The sequence below is a fragment of the Peromyscus eremicus genome, chromosome 2 (genome assembly GCF_949786415.1).
Source record: "Peromyscus eremicus chromosome 2, PerEre_H2_v1, whole genome shotgun sequence".
Taxonomy (NCBI): Eukaryota; Metazoa; Chordata; class Mammalia; order Rodentia; family Cricetidae; genus Peromyscus; species Peromyscus eremicus.
Genome location: NC_081417.1, coordinates 135,041,471 through 135,058,609, shown reverse-complemented (window position 1 = coordinate 135,058,609; position 17,139 = coordinate 135,041,471). Strand labels below are relative to the sequence as shown.

The 17,139-nt window shown below is 44.0% G+C and overlaps 1 protein-coding gene across 4 annotated transcripts in view; it reads right to left on the bottom strand.

Annotated features, from left to right (window-relative positions):
• Window positions 1-16,663, bottom strand: part of Rragc (Ras related GTP binding C) — a 48,184-nt gene extending 31,521 nt beyond the window's left edge. For 3 of the 4 annotated variants that reach the window (XM_059254929.1, XM_059254931.1, XM_059254932.1), the window contains exons 1-6: window positions 16,341-16,663; window positions 14,175-14,378; window positions 12,962-13,161; window positions 9,867-9,981; window positions 9,024-9,166; window positions 3,963-4,111 (exon numbers count right to left, since the gene is read on the bottom strand). In XM_059254929.1, coding sequence (XP_059110912.1) covers window positions 3,963-4,111; window positions 9,024-9,166; window positions 9,867-9,981; window positions 12,962-13,161; window positions 14,175-14,378; window positions 16,341-16,574 — 1,045 coding nt within the window. In that variant the 5' untranslated portion in view covers window positions 16,575-16,663. The remainder of the gene's footprint in view (window positions 1-3,962; window positions 4,112-9,023; window positions 9,167-9,866; window positions 9,982-12,961; window positions 13,162-14,174; window positions 14,379-16,340) is intronic. The other variant, XM_059254928.1, reaches the window with a different exon arrangement.
• Window positions 16,664-17,139: the final 476 nt, after the last annotated feature.

Here is a 17,139-nt window from a genome sequence, read left to right as displayed (position 1 = left end):
GATTTCACTTTTGTACACATGCACACATATACACAAATAAATTAAATGTAACGAAATTATAAAAAACAAGTTACCAAAGAAACCTGAATGTCTACGAAAAGGTGCTTGCCATGAAAAGTGATCTGCCCTAACTGGCAATTAAATATGTAAAAATGAGATACCATGTCACAGTTACAGACTCAGACAATATCAAGCATTATAAGGAAACAACATGATGAGAACACCCTCACCCTGCTATGAGGGGTGAACATGGTAAAGGCACTAGGGAGAGTCCTTTGTTAATGTGTCTATGAGTGTGCATTCCTGCACACTCACCCTAGAGACAGACGACACGTGTGCACAGCACATCTGTTCCTGGGCATTCATTTTGGTTGGGGTTTGTTGCTGTTATTGCTGTTTGTTCATTTTTTCAGGCAGTCTCTCATGCAGCACAGGCTGGCCTCAAACTCATTAAGTAGCCAAAAATGACCTTAAATTCCTGATCCTGCCTCCAGCTCCCCAGGGCTGGGACTACAGGTGGGTACCACCACACCCAGTTCATGTGGTGCCAGGGACTATGAGCCCAGAGCCTCCTGCATGCTGCACAAACTCTCTAACAATGAAGCTGCATCTTCAACCTGTTTGTTTTTTGAAATGGCATCTTGTTTTACAGTCCTAGTGTTCTGGCTAGTTTCATGTCAAATTGACACAAGTTGACACATCTGGAAAGAAGGAATTTTATCAAGAAAATGCTGCCATAGGATTCGCCTGTAAGCAAATATGTAGAGCACTTTCTTGTTTGATGATTGATTATGGGAGGGCCAGACCATTGTGGGTAATGCCATCCCTAGGCTAGTGGTCCTGGGCTCCATAAGAAAGCAGACTGAACAAGCCATGGGAGGCAAGCCACTAAGCAGCACCCCTCCATGGCGTCTGCATCAGCTCCTGCCTCCAGGATCCTGCCCTGCTGCTTGAGTTCCTGTCCCAACTTCTCTCAGTGATGGACTGTGATTAGAACTGTAAGCTGAAATAAACCCTTTCCTCCCAAAGCTGTTTATGGTCATGGTGTCTGATCACAGCAACAGAAACACTAAGACATCTAGCTGGCCTCAAACATACAACAATCCTCTTGCCTCTGCCTTTCAAGTGCTAGGACTAAAGATATGAGCCATCATATACGGCTTATTCATAGGTATTTGTCAAAAATTAGTTGTACCTTTAAAACAATCTAAATGGGAGCCAGACAGTGGAGGCACATGTCTATTATCCCAGCACTTAGGAGGCAGAGGCAGGTGATCTCTGTGAGTTCAAGGCCAGCCAGGCCTACAAAGTGAGTTCCAGGACTACATAGAGAAACTCTGTCTCCAAAACAAAACAAAACAAAACAAAACAAACCTAAATATCTAGCAACAAAAACAAAGTTCAATATGCAACAGTGGGAAATCTCAAAAATAACCCGAACAAGGAGAAAAACACATGTTGCAAAAACTCAACTTCAATTCAGCATCATTTGCACAATATTGCTTATGGGTGGTTACGAAACAAGAGTAAGTTATGCATAGGAAAAATAAAATACACAGCACCAAAAAAGGGATGTAGATCAAGAAAAATATACAGAAGACTGCAGCTGAATGTTATGTCATCTCTTTTCTTAACTCTGTGTGTATATGTGTGTGGGTTTGTGCACCCAAATGCAGTGCCTAGAGAGGCCAGGAGGCATAAGATCCTGGAGCTACAGCTACAGCTGGTTGTGAGCCACCCCACCTGGCTGCTAGGGTCATCTGAAAGAGCAGGAAACGATCTTAACCACTGAACTACCTCCCCAGACTCCACACTGGTTCTTAAGGTCAAAAGTAAATACACACTTTGTTTAATATGAAAAAAAATTATATATAAATATTTCTTTTAAGGCTTAGGCAGAAGAACGGAGGGTTTTTTTGTTTTTGGTTTTTTTGGGGGTTTTTTGAGACAGGGTTTCTCTCTGTAACAGCCTAGCTGTCCTGGAACTCTAGCACTCAAGAGGTAGAGACAGAGGCAGGCAGATCTCTGCGAGTTCAAGGACAGCCTGGTCTACAGAGTAGGTTCCAGGATAGCCAGGGAGGTTACAGAGAAATCAACCCATCTACGGACCAGTCCACAAAGGAAACACCAATTACCTGACCACAAGACACTGAAGTTTGTACATAAGAAAAACGGCAGAAAGCATGTCAGAAGCAGGGTAGGCAGGAGTCAGAAGGGATAAGAAGATGGGGAGGGGTCATTATCACTCAGTGATGGCTACTCACAACGATCAGAATACAGCTAATACTGAAATGGGGATGTCTCACTAACAGGGCCTAACATGGTACCAGAACATGAGCTCCAGAAAGTTGCAGGGGTAAATTTTTCAGTCACAAACTGATTAACCTAAGCCATGAACTAGGACTAGAGAGCTTAATGGGCAAAAGCACTTCCCATGTAAGCCTAACAACCTCAGTTCAATCCCTGGAGCCATGGTAGAAGAGAACACACTCCCAAGCCATGAACTTAGGAGTTGACCTCAAGAGAGAGAAGCAAGCAGAAAGATTTGGCACTGAAGAACATGGAATTAGGACAAAGAAAACCAGCCAGAAGGAAATAGGAGACAGACAAAATATACAAGGTGATCCAGAGAAGAAAGCTGTGCTCAAGGAAGGACTGTCAGCCACATGCTCCAGAAGACTGAAGACCCTGCAGAAGGAGAAAAGCCAGCAGATGCAACAAGAAGAGATAGCTGAGGACTGGTTCAGATGGAAAACAAACCACAGGCAAGAAGAGCCAACAAAGTATACGGAGGAAGACGGGATGGGCCAAAAATCTTGATGAAAGCACAAGATTAAAAGGAAAGAGAACATCTGGACTACATAAGACAGACACAAGGAAGTATTTAAGCTGACTTGTAAGACAGCCATTAGTATTACAGTGCAATACTGCTTTCAAGAACTTGAGAAATCATAATAAAAATGTAACTTAAGAACAGCTTTTCAGCTGAGTGTGGTGGCCCATGCTTTTAATACCAGTGTTCAGTAGGCAGGTGAGTTTCTGTGAGTTCAAGGCTGGCCTGATCTACATAACAAGTTCCATCATAGAGACCCTGTCAAACAGCCAAAGAACAGCTCTTTAGGCTTGAGATGGCTCAGACATTAAGAGCTCTGGCTGCTCTTCCAGAGAACCAGGATTTGATTTCTAGTACACACATGGTGGCTACAACCATCTATACCTCCAGCTCCAGGGCATCTGACACCTTCTCCTGGCTTCTGTGGGCACTGCATACAAGTGGTTCACAGACATACAGGCAAGCAAAATACTCACACACATAAAATAATAAAAATTTAAAAAGAAAGAAACAAACAACTCTTTGGGGGCTAGAGAGATGGCTCAACAGTTAAGAATGCTTGCTGCTCTTGCAGAAGACCCAGGTTTGGTTTCCAGCACCCAATGATGGCTCAAAACCACCTATGGCTCCATAGCCTCCTTTGCCCACCTCAGGCTCCTGTACCCATGTGGCATACATACATACACACACTCAGGCATACACACAAACATATGAAATAGTAAATCAGTCTTTGTTTTTGTTTTTGTTGTTGTTGTTTTTCCAAAACAAGTTTCTCTGTGTATCCCTGGCTATCCTGGAACTCACTCTGTAGTCCAAGCTGTCCTGGAACTCAGAGATCTGCCTGCCTGGCTCCTGAGTGCTGGGACCAAAGGTGTGCGCCACCACCGCAGGCTTTTTTCTTTTTAATGATGGCTTACAACAACACTCTGTAACTCCAGTTCCAGCGGATCCAATGCCTTCTTCTGGCCTCCACTGGCTGCAGGTATGTGGTACACAGACATGCACTCAGTCACACATGTGCACGCATACCTGGACACACACAGCAAAAAAATAAATTTTTAAAAAGGAACAAAATTTAAACAATGAATAATAAACACAAGCAGTTTTTTTAAAAAAAAAACTTCATTACCTTTTCGTTCAAAGCTTTCTTCCCTAAGAATGCAAACCAGTGCCAAAAATTTAGTGACTTCCTTTAAATAAAGGACAGTTGTATTATTCAGCTTGATAATGGCCATCGATTCTTTGTCATAGGCACTTCCACTTCCATCTTCCTTTAATCTATTTTGAAAGAAAGCACCATTTATTATACGTTTCCTAATGTTCTATACAGGAGCAAAGTTTCCAGCCCTCCCCAAACATCCTTTGCGAAGGAACAACACTGCCTTAAACACACTGGGACAGCCATCACTTAGGGTAAGAGTCAGTCCTCACACAACCAGCTTCTGTCAGCAGCAAAGCTGTGCATGTCCCTATGTCACTGCTGTAATCAAGCTTGTGGAGATGAAGGTGACAGTGGTGGTGCTCTGAACCACTGACATTTCCGCTATCATGCTGGCCAGGCCACTCGCCTGCCTAGTGCTCAGCTGAGGGCTTTCCCTCCCACTTCCCTCAAGCTACATGACCAGCCAGGACCTGCCACCATCTCAGCTAGCTACTGTAGGAGGCATTCTACATGCCAATCCAATCACACCTTTTCTCAGACACTGATGTTTCCTTAACACCCACACACATACACACACACACACACACACACACACACAAAATCAAGAAAATTCATAAAGTCTCCAGAAGACCAGTCCTAGGCAGAGAGAGGTAGGAATTATGTTATAAATCAACAACTTTTCAATAGTTTGAGGGCTGGGGAGGGAGGTAGCTCATCCAGTGAAGGAGCTTGCTGCCAAGCCTGACACCTGGAGTTCAGTCCACAAACAGAAACAGAAATGACCCCCACGTGTCCTCTGACCTCCACATGCCGCACCATACCATGCATGCCCCTGCGCCTGCTAGGAATGAAAGAGTTGCCAAAACTGCCTCCTTAGTACGGGGTTTGGGGGCTGGGAAGATGGCCAGCCCACTGGCTAAAAGCACCTACTGCTCTTCTAGAGGAGCCAGAGCTGGTTCCCAGCACACACATCAGACAGCTCAGAACCCCATCATTCCAGTCTCAGCAATCTGCTGTGCACTCTGGCCTCTGAGGGTACAATACATGGTGCACATAATAAACCCATGCAGGTGCAGACACTCAGAAGAAACAAATAAATCTGAAAGAAGTGTTTCTGCCGTCCACAGGAGGATGAAAAGCACCAGCACTCGGGAGTCTGAGGGAAGAAGATGGAAAACTCAAGGCCAGCCTGGCCTACAGTGAGGCTGTTTCAAAGAGACAAAACGCAATTCAAAAAGACTGTTTAAAAACAAAAGTGAAGGAAACATACTAAGAAGGAAACAATGTTTCCCTCCTGTTTTCTCCTGTCTTTACCATCTCATGTATTGTTTTCATGAAGGAGGACTGATTTTTTTCAACTGCTCTAAATCTTACAGCTTACCTTTTCACACATTAATTTGATTCCCACAACAACCCAGAGAAGAATTGTTACTACTGCCCTATTTAACCACTTTAATATGGTGGGATGGGGGGGGGGGGTCGGTCGGGACAAAACATAGTAATCTAAATAACAAATAAGAGAATTATGCCCATTTTAAAGTTGTAAAACTCCAGTTCATAAAAAGTAAAAAGATGTCTGGTAAGGTCTGGACTCAAACTTTAGGTTTTAATTCAATCCCAAGCAATTTCCAATATCAGAGCAATAGGGAAGTCTGAGCCACATGCTTTAAGAGTATAAAAGAGAACTGCTTCCTCCTGCTGGAAGAAGAGGAAATGCAGTGCTCTGTGCTGTCAGCTGATAGCCAGAGGTCAAGGAGATCCTAGTCTGTGCCACACAGGAAATGAGAGCAGGCACCAGCAGACAACAACCAACACAGGCCTACACGACTATCTGTGGCTGCACTGGCAGCCAGCAGCTGCAGTTTCTAGTGTTGAGCCAGATGATCCAGTCACACACTACTCAACATGAGAAAGTTACGTCATGTAAGCCTGATGACCTGAGTTCAATCCCTGGAGCCCATATTAACGTAAAAGAGGTGACTCCACAAAGTTGTCCTTTGACCTTCATGTGTGCTATGGTACACACAAAAATAATCTTTTTAATTAAAAAGAACATTAAAGGCACATTCTTGGCTGGGACACTGCTTTGTAAGCACTGCTTAGCAAATGCAAGGCATAGGGGCAGAGAGAACAAGAGACATTTAGACAGCTATTCATGTCAATATTGGACAGATTTTGATGACTAATAAAGTTAAGAAATACAGTATGCTAATGACCTTTAAAAGCAGACTCAAAACTTAAAAGGTTTGTTTGTTTGTTTGTTTGTTTTTGTTTTGGTCAAAACTCTCCATGTACGATTTTCAGGTGCTTAAATTGGGGATATAGACAGCTTCCATCCCCAGCACCACATAAGAGCAGGTGTGTGTGGTGAGGGACACTTGTAATCCTAGCACTTGGGAAGTAGAGACAGGAGGATTGGGAAGTGGAGACAGGAGGATCAGAAGTCCAAGGTCACCCTCTACTAAATATATCAAGTGTGAGGCTAACCTGGGCTACTTGAGACCCTGTCTCAAAAAACAAAACAAAACAAAACAAAACAAAAACCTTTAAAGCAAGTATGCTTATCTGAATTTTAGTCAAAATATGTCCAAACAGGAAGATCACAGCCAAGAGGAAGCAGATTTAGAAGCAACACACCCTAAAGGAATTCAGTTGAGAAGAAAGGGAACCTGGCTAGTGCTGAAATTCTCAATGAAAAGATTATAACAGATATTCTCAGATAAAACAAATGCCAAGTATCAACCACCACATACACTTCATGTGACCCATCAGTATCTTGTGTATTCATTCCCACTTACATGCTTACATGGGATGCATGGAACACAGACGACTTCAAACCTTCCCCATATTTATATGTACTATAGCTTACAAATGAAAGATCTAAAATATGAAAACTGGTATTAGTTAAAAAAAAAAAAAAAAGTACAAAAACCAGGTGATAGGACCAGGGAAATGCCTCAGCTTGTAAAAGCCCTGGCTGCACAAGCCTGACATCACAGCTGCATGATGGCAATGGAAAGATGGAGACAGGAGGTTCAGCACAGGAGGGTCAATTGAGCCTGGAGTCCACCACACAGAAGAAACAAGGGAGACCCTGTCTCAGCAAGGCAGAAGTTAAGAACCCACTCCTGAAGTTGTCATCTGACCTTCCCACGAGTACCATAGAGGACAAACACACAAAAATAACAGTTTGAAAAAACGTAAGACTGGTTTATAACACGTTGACTAGCTTTCTTTTTTTAAAGCAACATGTTCTAATCATCTATTTTTAAGAATGGAAAACACGAAAGTTTACTGAGTAGCAGACCACCTCATTTTTCTTACAGAAAGTAGCACAACAAAGGACAGCATCTAATCAGTGCGAACAGACAGAAATCGACAAGGTAAGGTCTTCTACTCACAGGCAGCTGAAGGAAGGCACCGAGAGGGTAAGCAAACGCATTAGAAAGCAGACATGCTGAAAGCTGCCTGGGCATTCTGATGTTAGTACACAGAGGAAAGAGGGCCAGTCTACTAGCTCATTTGGTTTTGGTGTTTTATAAGTCTCTACATAGAGTTTAGGGATTGTCCGTACGTAAGAGCCTGTATTTGAGAGACTTATTTTAGAAATCACATGTATACATCAAATATTTTATGTATAAGTCCTTCTAACAACTAAAATCCTGATTTTTCGCTTGTTTGTTTAAGACAGGGTCTCATTATGATGTAGCTCTGGCTGTCCTGGAACTCATTCTGTAGACCAGGCTGGCCTCAAAATCAGAGATCCAACTGCCCCTGCCTCCCAAGTGCTGGGATTAAAGGTGAACGCCACTATGCCCAGCTAAAATTCTGACTTTTTTTTTAAAGACACTGTTAAGATTAAGAATCCCGCCGGGTGGTTGGTGGCCCACGCCTTTAATCCCAGCACTCAGGAGGCAGAGCCAGGCAGATCTGTGTGAGTTTGAGGCCAGCCTGGTCTAAAGAGTGAGATCCAGGACAGACACCAAAACTACACAGAGAAACCCTGTCCTGAAAAACCAAAAAAAAAAAAAAAAGATTAAGAATCCCTCATTCTACCAGGTGTGGTGGCATGTGCCTTTAGTCCCGGCACTTGGGAGGCAGAAGCAGGTGGATCTCTGTGAGTTCAGGGCCAGCCTGGTCTACATAGTGAATTCTAGGCCAGCCAGGGCTACATGTTAAAACCATCTCAAACAAACAAAAGCCTCCTCCAAAAGTCCCTCATTCCATGAAATCTAAGTTTAAATTAGGAAGTACCATTTATTTAGATCATTTTAGTGTGGTTTAAAATTAGGAAGTAACATTTATTCAGACCTTTTCAGTGTCTTATTTACTGCTGTTTGGTTAGATAGGCTGCCTTCGACTTCTGATCCTCCCAAGTGTTGAGGTTCTACAAATGAGCAGTCTCATCTGGCTGTTCAGACCATCTTGGGGAAAGTTTGAGACAGGGTCTCACTCTGTAGACCTAGCTAGCATGGAATTCACTATGCAGACCAGGCTGGCCTCAAACTCACAGAGACCTGCCTGCCTCTGCCTCCACACCTGGTCCCCAGTCCATTTTAAATAAACTAATCTAGTTGGGTTCTTTTGTTTAAACTTGCCAAGCCCCAGAAGAGAGAAGATCGTGCAAACCCCTCAGTTCAGAAAGAGACTTCCCAGGTGTTCTCTGCTCTCCTCTCTGAAGGTCCAGCTTAGGAGACATCATGTTCTAAGATGACACACATGTTCTAAACAATCCCATTTCAGGCTGTTGAAATGTCTCAGTGGGCAAGGGTACTTGCCCCCAAGCCTAACCACCTAAGTATCAACCGCCCAGACCAACAGGGTAGAAAGAACCAGCTCCCGAAAGCTGTCCTCTGACCACAACACAGGCGGCATGGCAAACACACCCACACATTTATACTCACATATACAGTACGGAAATAAGTGTAACTTTAAAAATAAATTCTCATCTCATTCAGTGTGCCAGAGGTAGGAATTAGGTAAGTTTTCACCTATCTGGGATCTTGCAGAAATGTGTAGAGCACTTACCCATATATACAAGACACATCAATTACAACGTCAATCATGTCACAGCAAAGTTCGTAAGACTGCATATCCACAGGGGAGCTGTCTGTTGCAATGTAGATTTTGCTGACAACATCAAAGAGAAAAGCTTTTTCAATACCTGAATTCTTGGAAAAACAAAATTGGGTAAGTGTTCAGTTTCTTTTAGGAATGACAATTTGCAATTTTTCAAAGACCTTAAATCACTGAAAAACATTCTTAATTTTAAAAGTAATATTCCCTGTAGTTTTGTTTTTATTTTTATTTTTTTTTATGGTTCTGGGATACTGAATGCAGGGTTCAATAAATGCTCTACCAATGAACTCACTCCAATCCTTCATATCACCTTGAAGTATACAATTAAACATCAAAAATAAATGATGCTTGGTTGGGAGACTTTAGACAGAGCCTTACAAGGCATTCATCTTAATCCTCCTGCCTGTGTCTTGTATGATGGGATTACAGATGTACAATGCCACATCCAGCAATAATTCATTAATTATTACTTTTCTGTGTGTATGGTGCTAGAAACTGATCCTATGGCTTCCCACATGCTAAGCAGTGCTCTAGCACAAAGCTACATCCCAACCTTCATGAAGATGCTTATAATTAACAAAGTACAGGGAACATTACCTAAAAGACAAAAAAAATAAAATAAAATAAAATCAGAAGAAAACAAATCCAGCTATATTTTATGCCATTATTTAATTTACATGTTGAGTCACTGATCTTTAGTTCAAGTCTCATTTTTTTGGGGAGAATTAAATGCAAACACATTTAACAGCAACAGCAGAATGGAAATTATATCAAAGTAAATAGTACACTTACTGATATAAAGATATTTAGTAAGTTTTCCAAAGTTGGCAGCTGTGGAATGAGTTTCTGGACCACCTTACTGAAGGCTTCAAATATTGAGTGGTCATAGATGCTAGTCAGATAGAAGCTGAAAATACAACACAAAATGGTTATTTCACAAAATAACTTCAGTAACCACTGTCAGAATGCCTTACATTCATGTTCCCTAACGTTCCAACAGACCCTGTCTACTAGCCCCATCATTTCTGATAGTAAGACCACTTCCCAACCTGGCCGTGCCAACCACCCACCCACTTTGCTACATTACACAGAGGGCACTGAGGGAACACCCAAGAAGGCTCTTCAAAAGAGAAACCCGAGAACCACATAAGCTTTGCAAACCACCCCTTAAAGCTTAATTCCCCAAGCACAAAACTGAGACAAAAGCTAAGACCAAGGTAGAGACAGGGTCATTTGTTTTATTTTGGTTTTTTTAGACAGAGTAGCATGGAGCCCAGGCTGGCCTGAAACTCACTATACAGCTGAGGATGATATCTACTCTTCCTGCTCCCACCTCCCTGAGTTAAGCTGGGATTACAGGCTTTTGTCATCACACCCAGCAGAGTAATGTGGTATTTATTAAATAATACAATTCACATTTCTACTAAAATGTCACCTCAAAAAGTTCTTTCCTGCCAGCCATAGTGGTGTAAGCCTGTAATCCCAGCACCTGGGAAGAGGCAGGTGGATCTCTGTGAGTTTGGGGCCAGCCTGGTCTACACAGCAGAGCTCCGGGGCTATGTGTTAGAGCCTGTTACTTCCTCTCTGGCACCACCAGCCTACATAAATAGTAAACCTGTACCCGCTACCCTTCTGCCATAATCTGTTCTTCACAGCACTGGTAAGGACTTAAAACTCCACCACACATTTCTTACAAGCTGTGTCCTTTTCAATCCTAAGCCCCAGGGGAAAAGCAGCTCTGTCATCTCCCTCACAGTTGCAAACCCATTGCCTGAACAGTGCTCCTAAGGACTTGCTGAGTAAACAACTTAGTCTGCAGCCAGAACACCCTAAAATACCCGACCTCTTCTGAATAAATGACTACACTGGTCCTTAGGATTAGGTAATTAGCCTAAGGAGGATGGAGACCTATAAAGAGCAGGAGTTGACTCTGAATGGATTGCAATAAAGAAATCACATGTAGATTTAACAAAACAGAAATCTGAGAAAGGGGCCCTTAAACACTATGGACAATTCCACCTGCTCTTTTCATTGAGGACATTTTTCATCATTTAACTGTATTCATGATATATTTTATAAACACATTACCACATCAGAAATGAGGAACTGTGTTTATACTTTACAGATGATTTAAAGAACATTACAAGGAAGTAAAGTAAGAACTTGATCAAGAAGGGGCTCTATTCTAGAGGTCAGAGTATCAGCAGCAAGGCCATGTGACTCCTGACACTAGCAAGAAAGGGGCTTGTCAGTGTTTCCTCTAGGCAAAAACTTCAGCAAGGTTAGAGTCCTCAAGGTCTATGAGGACTGGAGACGGTTGGAAACAGGTAGAACCTGAAAGGCACAGAGCATGCTCATAAGCTGAGTTCCTAGAAATGGAAAAGCAAGCTGCACTGCATCCATAGAACGGCTGGTGCTGAACGGAGGTTTGGGATGTGTTGTGTGTGTGGGGGGGGGGGGGGGCGGGGGCGGGTATAGCTCAAGAGTAGAATGCATGCAGACAGAATGCACAAGGTCCTGGACTCAATCCCCAGCACACATAAATAACAAAAGCTTGATGCAAAATTCTACTGAGGCTAACAGGCTTAATGTAGGGCCCTTCTGAATACGGGGGAAATCATAGGATGTCCTGGAGAGCTTAACAGGAAGCTTGACAGAGAGTAGAGAGAATCATAATGGTTCCTTACCAGTACAAGGAAGATGTTTTAAATTCTGGCAAAAAAAAAAATAAAAAATAATAATAAAAAAATAACAGATCCCTAAGATTGAGGAGTTTTATGGGATGGCACTTTTACTTTCTCTTATAAACATTTATTTACTTTTGCCTTTGAAGACAGGATCTAACTAAGTAGCCTTGGTTGGCTAACTTCAAATTTACAAAGATCCTCCTGCCTCTGCTTCCCGAGTGCTGGGATTACAAAGGCACAACACCATGCCCTGCTTTTATAAAGTCTAAGTGTTTTAAAGATTTTAATCTAAGAGGGTCAGTGAGATTTTCCCTACAATGTTTTCTAGGAACTACCTGAAAGCTTCTACAGCCTAAGGCCCAGAAACCTTAGGGACAGGACAACTGGCTTGAGCATAGAAGGAAGTTTTTATAATATAGCAAGGATAAGGAAATTACACTTGCATCTCTTCTCTGCTTCCCCTTTAAGCTGTTTTTATGGTCAAGTGGACATCCTCTTACATACTTGTAAATACTCACTTCTTCCCATCATCACAAAAGATATACAATAACACTCCTCATACACTTTTAGAATATAAATACAAAAAATACATAACCATCAATCCAAATTAGTATGTGTTCTTTAGGGTAAGTTCTTCATATTTAACTGTAAACCAGCACTCCTTCAAACTCAGTAGCAGTACTATGTAAATGCAGAAGACAACATACCTAACTTCAGAGTTCCTAGGAAGTATAAACTGTTTTAAAAGCTAACATACACTAGAGTCAGTCCACACTTGAAAGTGTACACCTTTAAAAGGCTCTTCCTACTGAGACATTGACAAGACCCAAACTCAACTTTCACAAAAATTATGACAGATTTCTTGCACAAAGCCAACCAGGGTTAAAAAGTGAAGAAACCGAGAGGGGAGCAGTCCCAAAGCAGACTCATGCCGTGAGGAAACAGCCTGACTCCAGTCCCTTGAGATGAATCTGCAAGAGTGCCAATGGAAACACTTCACATGACTTCAATCATCAGAAAAATGAAAAAGGGAAAAAGTAATTTCTCAGTAACACAAAGCTTACAAAACAGCTTGGAATTCAACAAAGAAGAGATTACAGAATTGGGGAAGGGTCCACCAGTCACAGAAAGCTGGTGTGTATAATGACAGAGATGGGAATACATTTACAGGGCTCTCATATCAAACACGCGTGTTGTTACCTAAGATGGAGCTTTTCTAGCCCAGCATCTGCAAGGTCATCATTGGCCCTTTGATGAATGTCCCTCTGTGTTTCTATTTTGTGATCATCAGACAGACCATCAACTTTGTGAATAAAAACCTCAAAATTCATGTCTGGGTTAACTTTGTAGGCTTTAGAAACAGTAATGTGAAGTCGTGTTAAAGCCTCCATGTAGTCATCCTGAAAGTCAGAACAAAATATTTTTAACAAGGAATCTTATAAAACATAAGTAACAAGTTAAGAAAGTCTCAAACCACCTTTTTCCCCAACCACAGAAAAGTCGCTATCCTAATTACTCATAAATATTCAGATGCCCTGACACATAACCAGTAAATAGCTCTTCAATTTCTTAAGATAGAAACTCAAATACCAAGTCAATGCCTGAATTTTTAATGCTCTTACTATAAAGAATGGAGAGGCAAAATGCACATTTCTTCCCAATAGGACTGTTAGAGTAATCCCAGCTCTGCCATTTGTCAGGTGTGTGGCTCTGAGCAAGTTGCTTAAATCTTGAGTCAAGTATCTGTAAATGGGAATAACTACCCACACAATACTCTGTAAATCAGAGTCAAGTATCTGTAAATGGGAATAACTACCCACACAATACTCTGTAAATCAGATCGTATATGAGAAAGCACTACTGCGGAGTTGGCATCACTCAGAAAGCATTCCCTACAATGGTAAGCTTCAGCTTACAAAAGGTAAGCGCAAGGGTAGGGGCACAGCCCATCCATCTGCCTGCCATGCACTGGGCCCTCAGTGTATCTTGCTAGATTAAATTCAACTTAAAACAAATCAGGAAAAGTATAATGGACTCATTTCTCATATTCTTCCTTATATTGTGGCCACTGATGGGATACTTCAATGGGTGAGTTAACCACTGTAATAGTTCATAAAGTACAGCAATATCTACTATTAGCCAATAAAAGTAGAAAGCCAATGGTAACTGCTCCTTAACTGGGACTCAAGAAATGTAAATGACATCTCCTAAGCACCTGAGAGTCTGGAATTGTACAATGACAGGTCTGCTCCCAAAAATCCCTCTGCAGCTGCATGTCTTAAACTGTCAGGGGATCTACTGGAAAGAGAGAAGCTTCAAGCACACGACAAACAAAGGAAACCAACAATTTTCCCCTGTTTCTACATCTTTTTGCAACCAGAGAAGAGAAGCACACTACATTATACCTAACTACCTGTGCATCGATGACATATATCAACGCTCCTGTCCCCCTGAAGATCATTTCGTAGTCAAAGGTTGGGTCAAAGAAGTCCATCTGTCCAGGAAAATCCCAAATCTGGAAGTTTACAAAGGAGCTATTGGAAATGTCGTCTTTATAAATCTTGTTTGTACTTTCCAAAAAGAGAGTCTCATTGGGTGACATCTTATGAAACACCACCTGTTAAGAGAAACAGAAACAATTTCACAACTACTAAACTACAGAATTTATGTTAAAAATTCTATGGCAGTAAAATTTTGACCTTGATACAAAATAAACAAACAAACAAACAAATAAATAAATAAGGTGATAATTGGATGCCAAATCACTGGCACTATCCTGCTTCTGACAAAGACACCACGTCAACTTTCCCTCACGCACACTGAGCTTTTCTCGCACTATTTTAACTGCATCAACACTAGTAGCAGCACCTCTTGCTTCTGCTGTTTCCACGTGTTTGTCTTTTCAGTCTCAGTGTTTGTAACTTTTTATTTTGGGGGGAGGGGGTTTGTTTTGAAAAGGGGTCTTAGCTATGTAGCCCAGACTCAAAACCCAATCCTCTTGCCTTTGCCTCCTCCATACTAAAATTCTAATGTCATCAGCCAGGCTCTATAGTGTTTTGTCAAAGATTTAAACTTGTCAAAACCTGCTTTAAGATCATGAAGCTATTCCAGATAAAGTTTAAGACTCTGTGCTCATTCAAAAATAACATAAATACCTATCTCAGGCTCTAAGGAACAAGAAAGAAAACAGACTGGATCCTGCCCTCACTGAACTTACAATCTAAACAGAAAGTAAAATTATCTGGAGTGAGAAGTCAGGAGGCCTGTGGGAGGAGAGGAGAGGCAACTCCAAAAGAAATGGTAAGGACAATGAGTGGCGAAGCAGGACAGAAGGGAATCAGAGGTGTAGGTCAGGGTGGGGAGAGCGCTTCTTGTCTATTAGGCTTGAAGTCCTGGCACCACGTAAAACCTAGCATGGCGGCTCACACCTGTAATCTCAGCACTTGGGAGGCAGACTCAGGATCAGAATTCAATCAAGGCCAGCCTGAGATGCATGAGAAAGAAAGTGAAAAGAAAGACAGACAGACAGACAGACAGACAGAAACAAACAGAGGGCTAGAGATGTAGCTTTAAGGCTTGCCTAATACAATCCCAACATACAGCAAACTTGCCTCCAAAAGCTCAACTTTTGACACAGGCAAGAGAAGTAAGGCAAATAAAACAGTAGTCCAGCAAAGGCAGCGGGAGGGGGTAGCCACGTTTTAAAAACATCGCCATCTACAAAGTACCAGAGATGTGGATAAACCTTTGTGTCAGAGTGGAAAACAGGGAAAGCCAGGGTGTCGGTGACACCAGTTTTATTTATCAGGTTTTTTCCGCTGTTTGTAATGGGGATGGTTGATGAAGAAATAAGTCAACCCTGCGTCTATTTTTCTGTTCACTAAAAACAAAAAGCCTATACGATCTTGGCAGACCCAAGGTGAAAACAAATACGTTGATGTCCGTCTGCCTGCAAAACACTTATTTCCAAAGATTTTTTGTGACCAATTTTCAGGGGACTGTCTGTCACCTGTAACTGCAATCACCGGGCGACGAGACCTAAATAAAGTAGGTGCAGTAATGGGACCCTCCCCAGAATAAACGTTACAGAAGTCTTCAACAGACTAACAACAAACTTGATGCCCGGTGTCTTTGCCACAACTCTTTCTAGAGCTTCTGCGGCCCGAAACCTGGGAGGGGACCCTTGAAAACTCGGGTCACCCGAGTGAGATGCTGCTGCAAGAGAGCACGCTCACCAAGTTCTCCACGTGAGAACCGGAGAGGACAAGTCGGTTTCCTCAACGCCACAGGGGCTGCGACCCAGAGGGCGGAGATCTAGGGCGGTGCCCGGCACCTGCCTCCACCCTCCAGCCAGCGTCGCCTCCTCGCCCCGCTCGGCCCTGGGCGGGCAGAGTCGGACGTGGAGAGCCAGGTCGGGGACCCTGGGCAGGTCGCGCCCAAGCTCTGCGCTCGCAGGCGTGGAGGGTGCGCCGGGACGCGGGGCCAGGCCGCCACCCTCTCGGGCCTCCCGGGAGGCCGCCACCTGGGCGCCGCGGGCCGAGCGAGACCGAGGGCGGGAGGCCCGGCGCGGGACGCTCACCTTCTGGATGGAGGACTTGCCGCTGCGCCGCAGTCCCATGAGTAGGATCCTTGGTTTGGAGCTGTCAGCGCCGCCCGGGCCGCAGCCACCGCCGGCCCCCGCGCCACCACCGCCGCCCGCCGCTGCCTCCTCTTCCTCCTCCTCCACACCGTAGCCGAAGTCCTTGGGGAACGAGTCGGCTGCTCCGTAACTGCCGGCCAGGGGCGTCTCCTCCGCCCCATACTGCAGGGACATGGTGCTGGACCGCCGCCGCCCGCGCCCTGACAGGCCAGGCCAGGCCAGGCCGCCGCCTCCCCCTGCCGCCGCTGTTGCCGCCGCCCCCGGCAGCCGCCGCCGCCGCAGGGCCCGCCCCCGAACCCGGCTCTGATTGGACTGCCGCCGAGCACTGGCTTCTCATTGGCTGGGTGGGCTGCCACTTCGGAGCAGCAGGGTAGGTGGTGTGCATCACGTGCCCGGAATCACCTGACTAGCAGCGGCTGATGGTGGGGGGGGGGAGGAGGAGTCACGAGGAGATCCGGCCGGGCCGCGCCTCTTGTCGGGCTCCGGGCCTTCGCTCTGGGCGCATCCCTCACGCACCTCGGCCTGCCCTGCGCGCTGTGCTGCTCACCGCTCACCGCCTCCTTCCGGGCTCCGAGAGCACCGCAGGGAAGATGCTTCTGGGCGTCTGGGTAAGAATTCGTTGCCCCCCCCCCCCCCTCCTCTGGTTGCAGCTGCCCAGCCAGTATTTATATGATGCCTGCCAGGTCCTGGGTACTACCAGGAAGGCTCTTGAAACTGAAACCGAGTTGCCCCTGCCTGC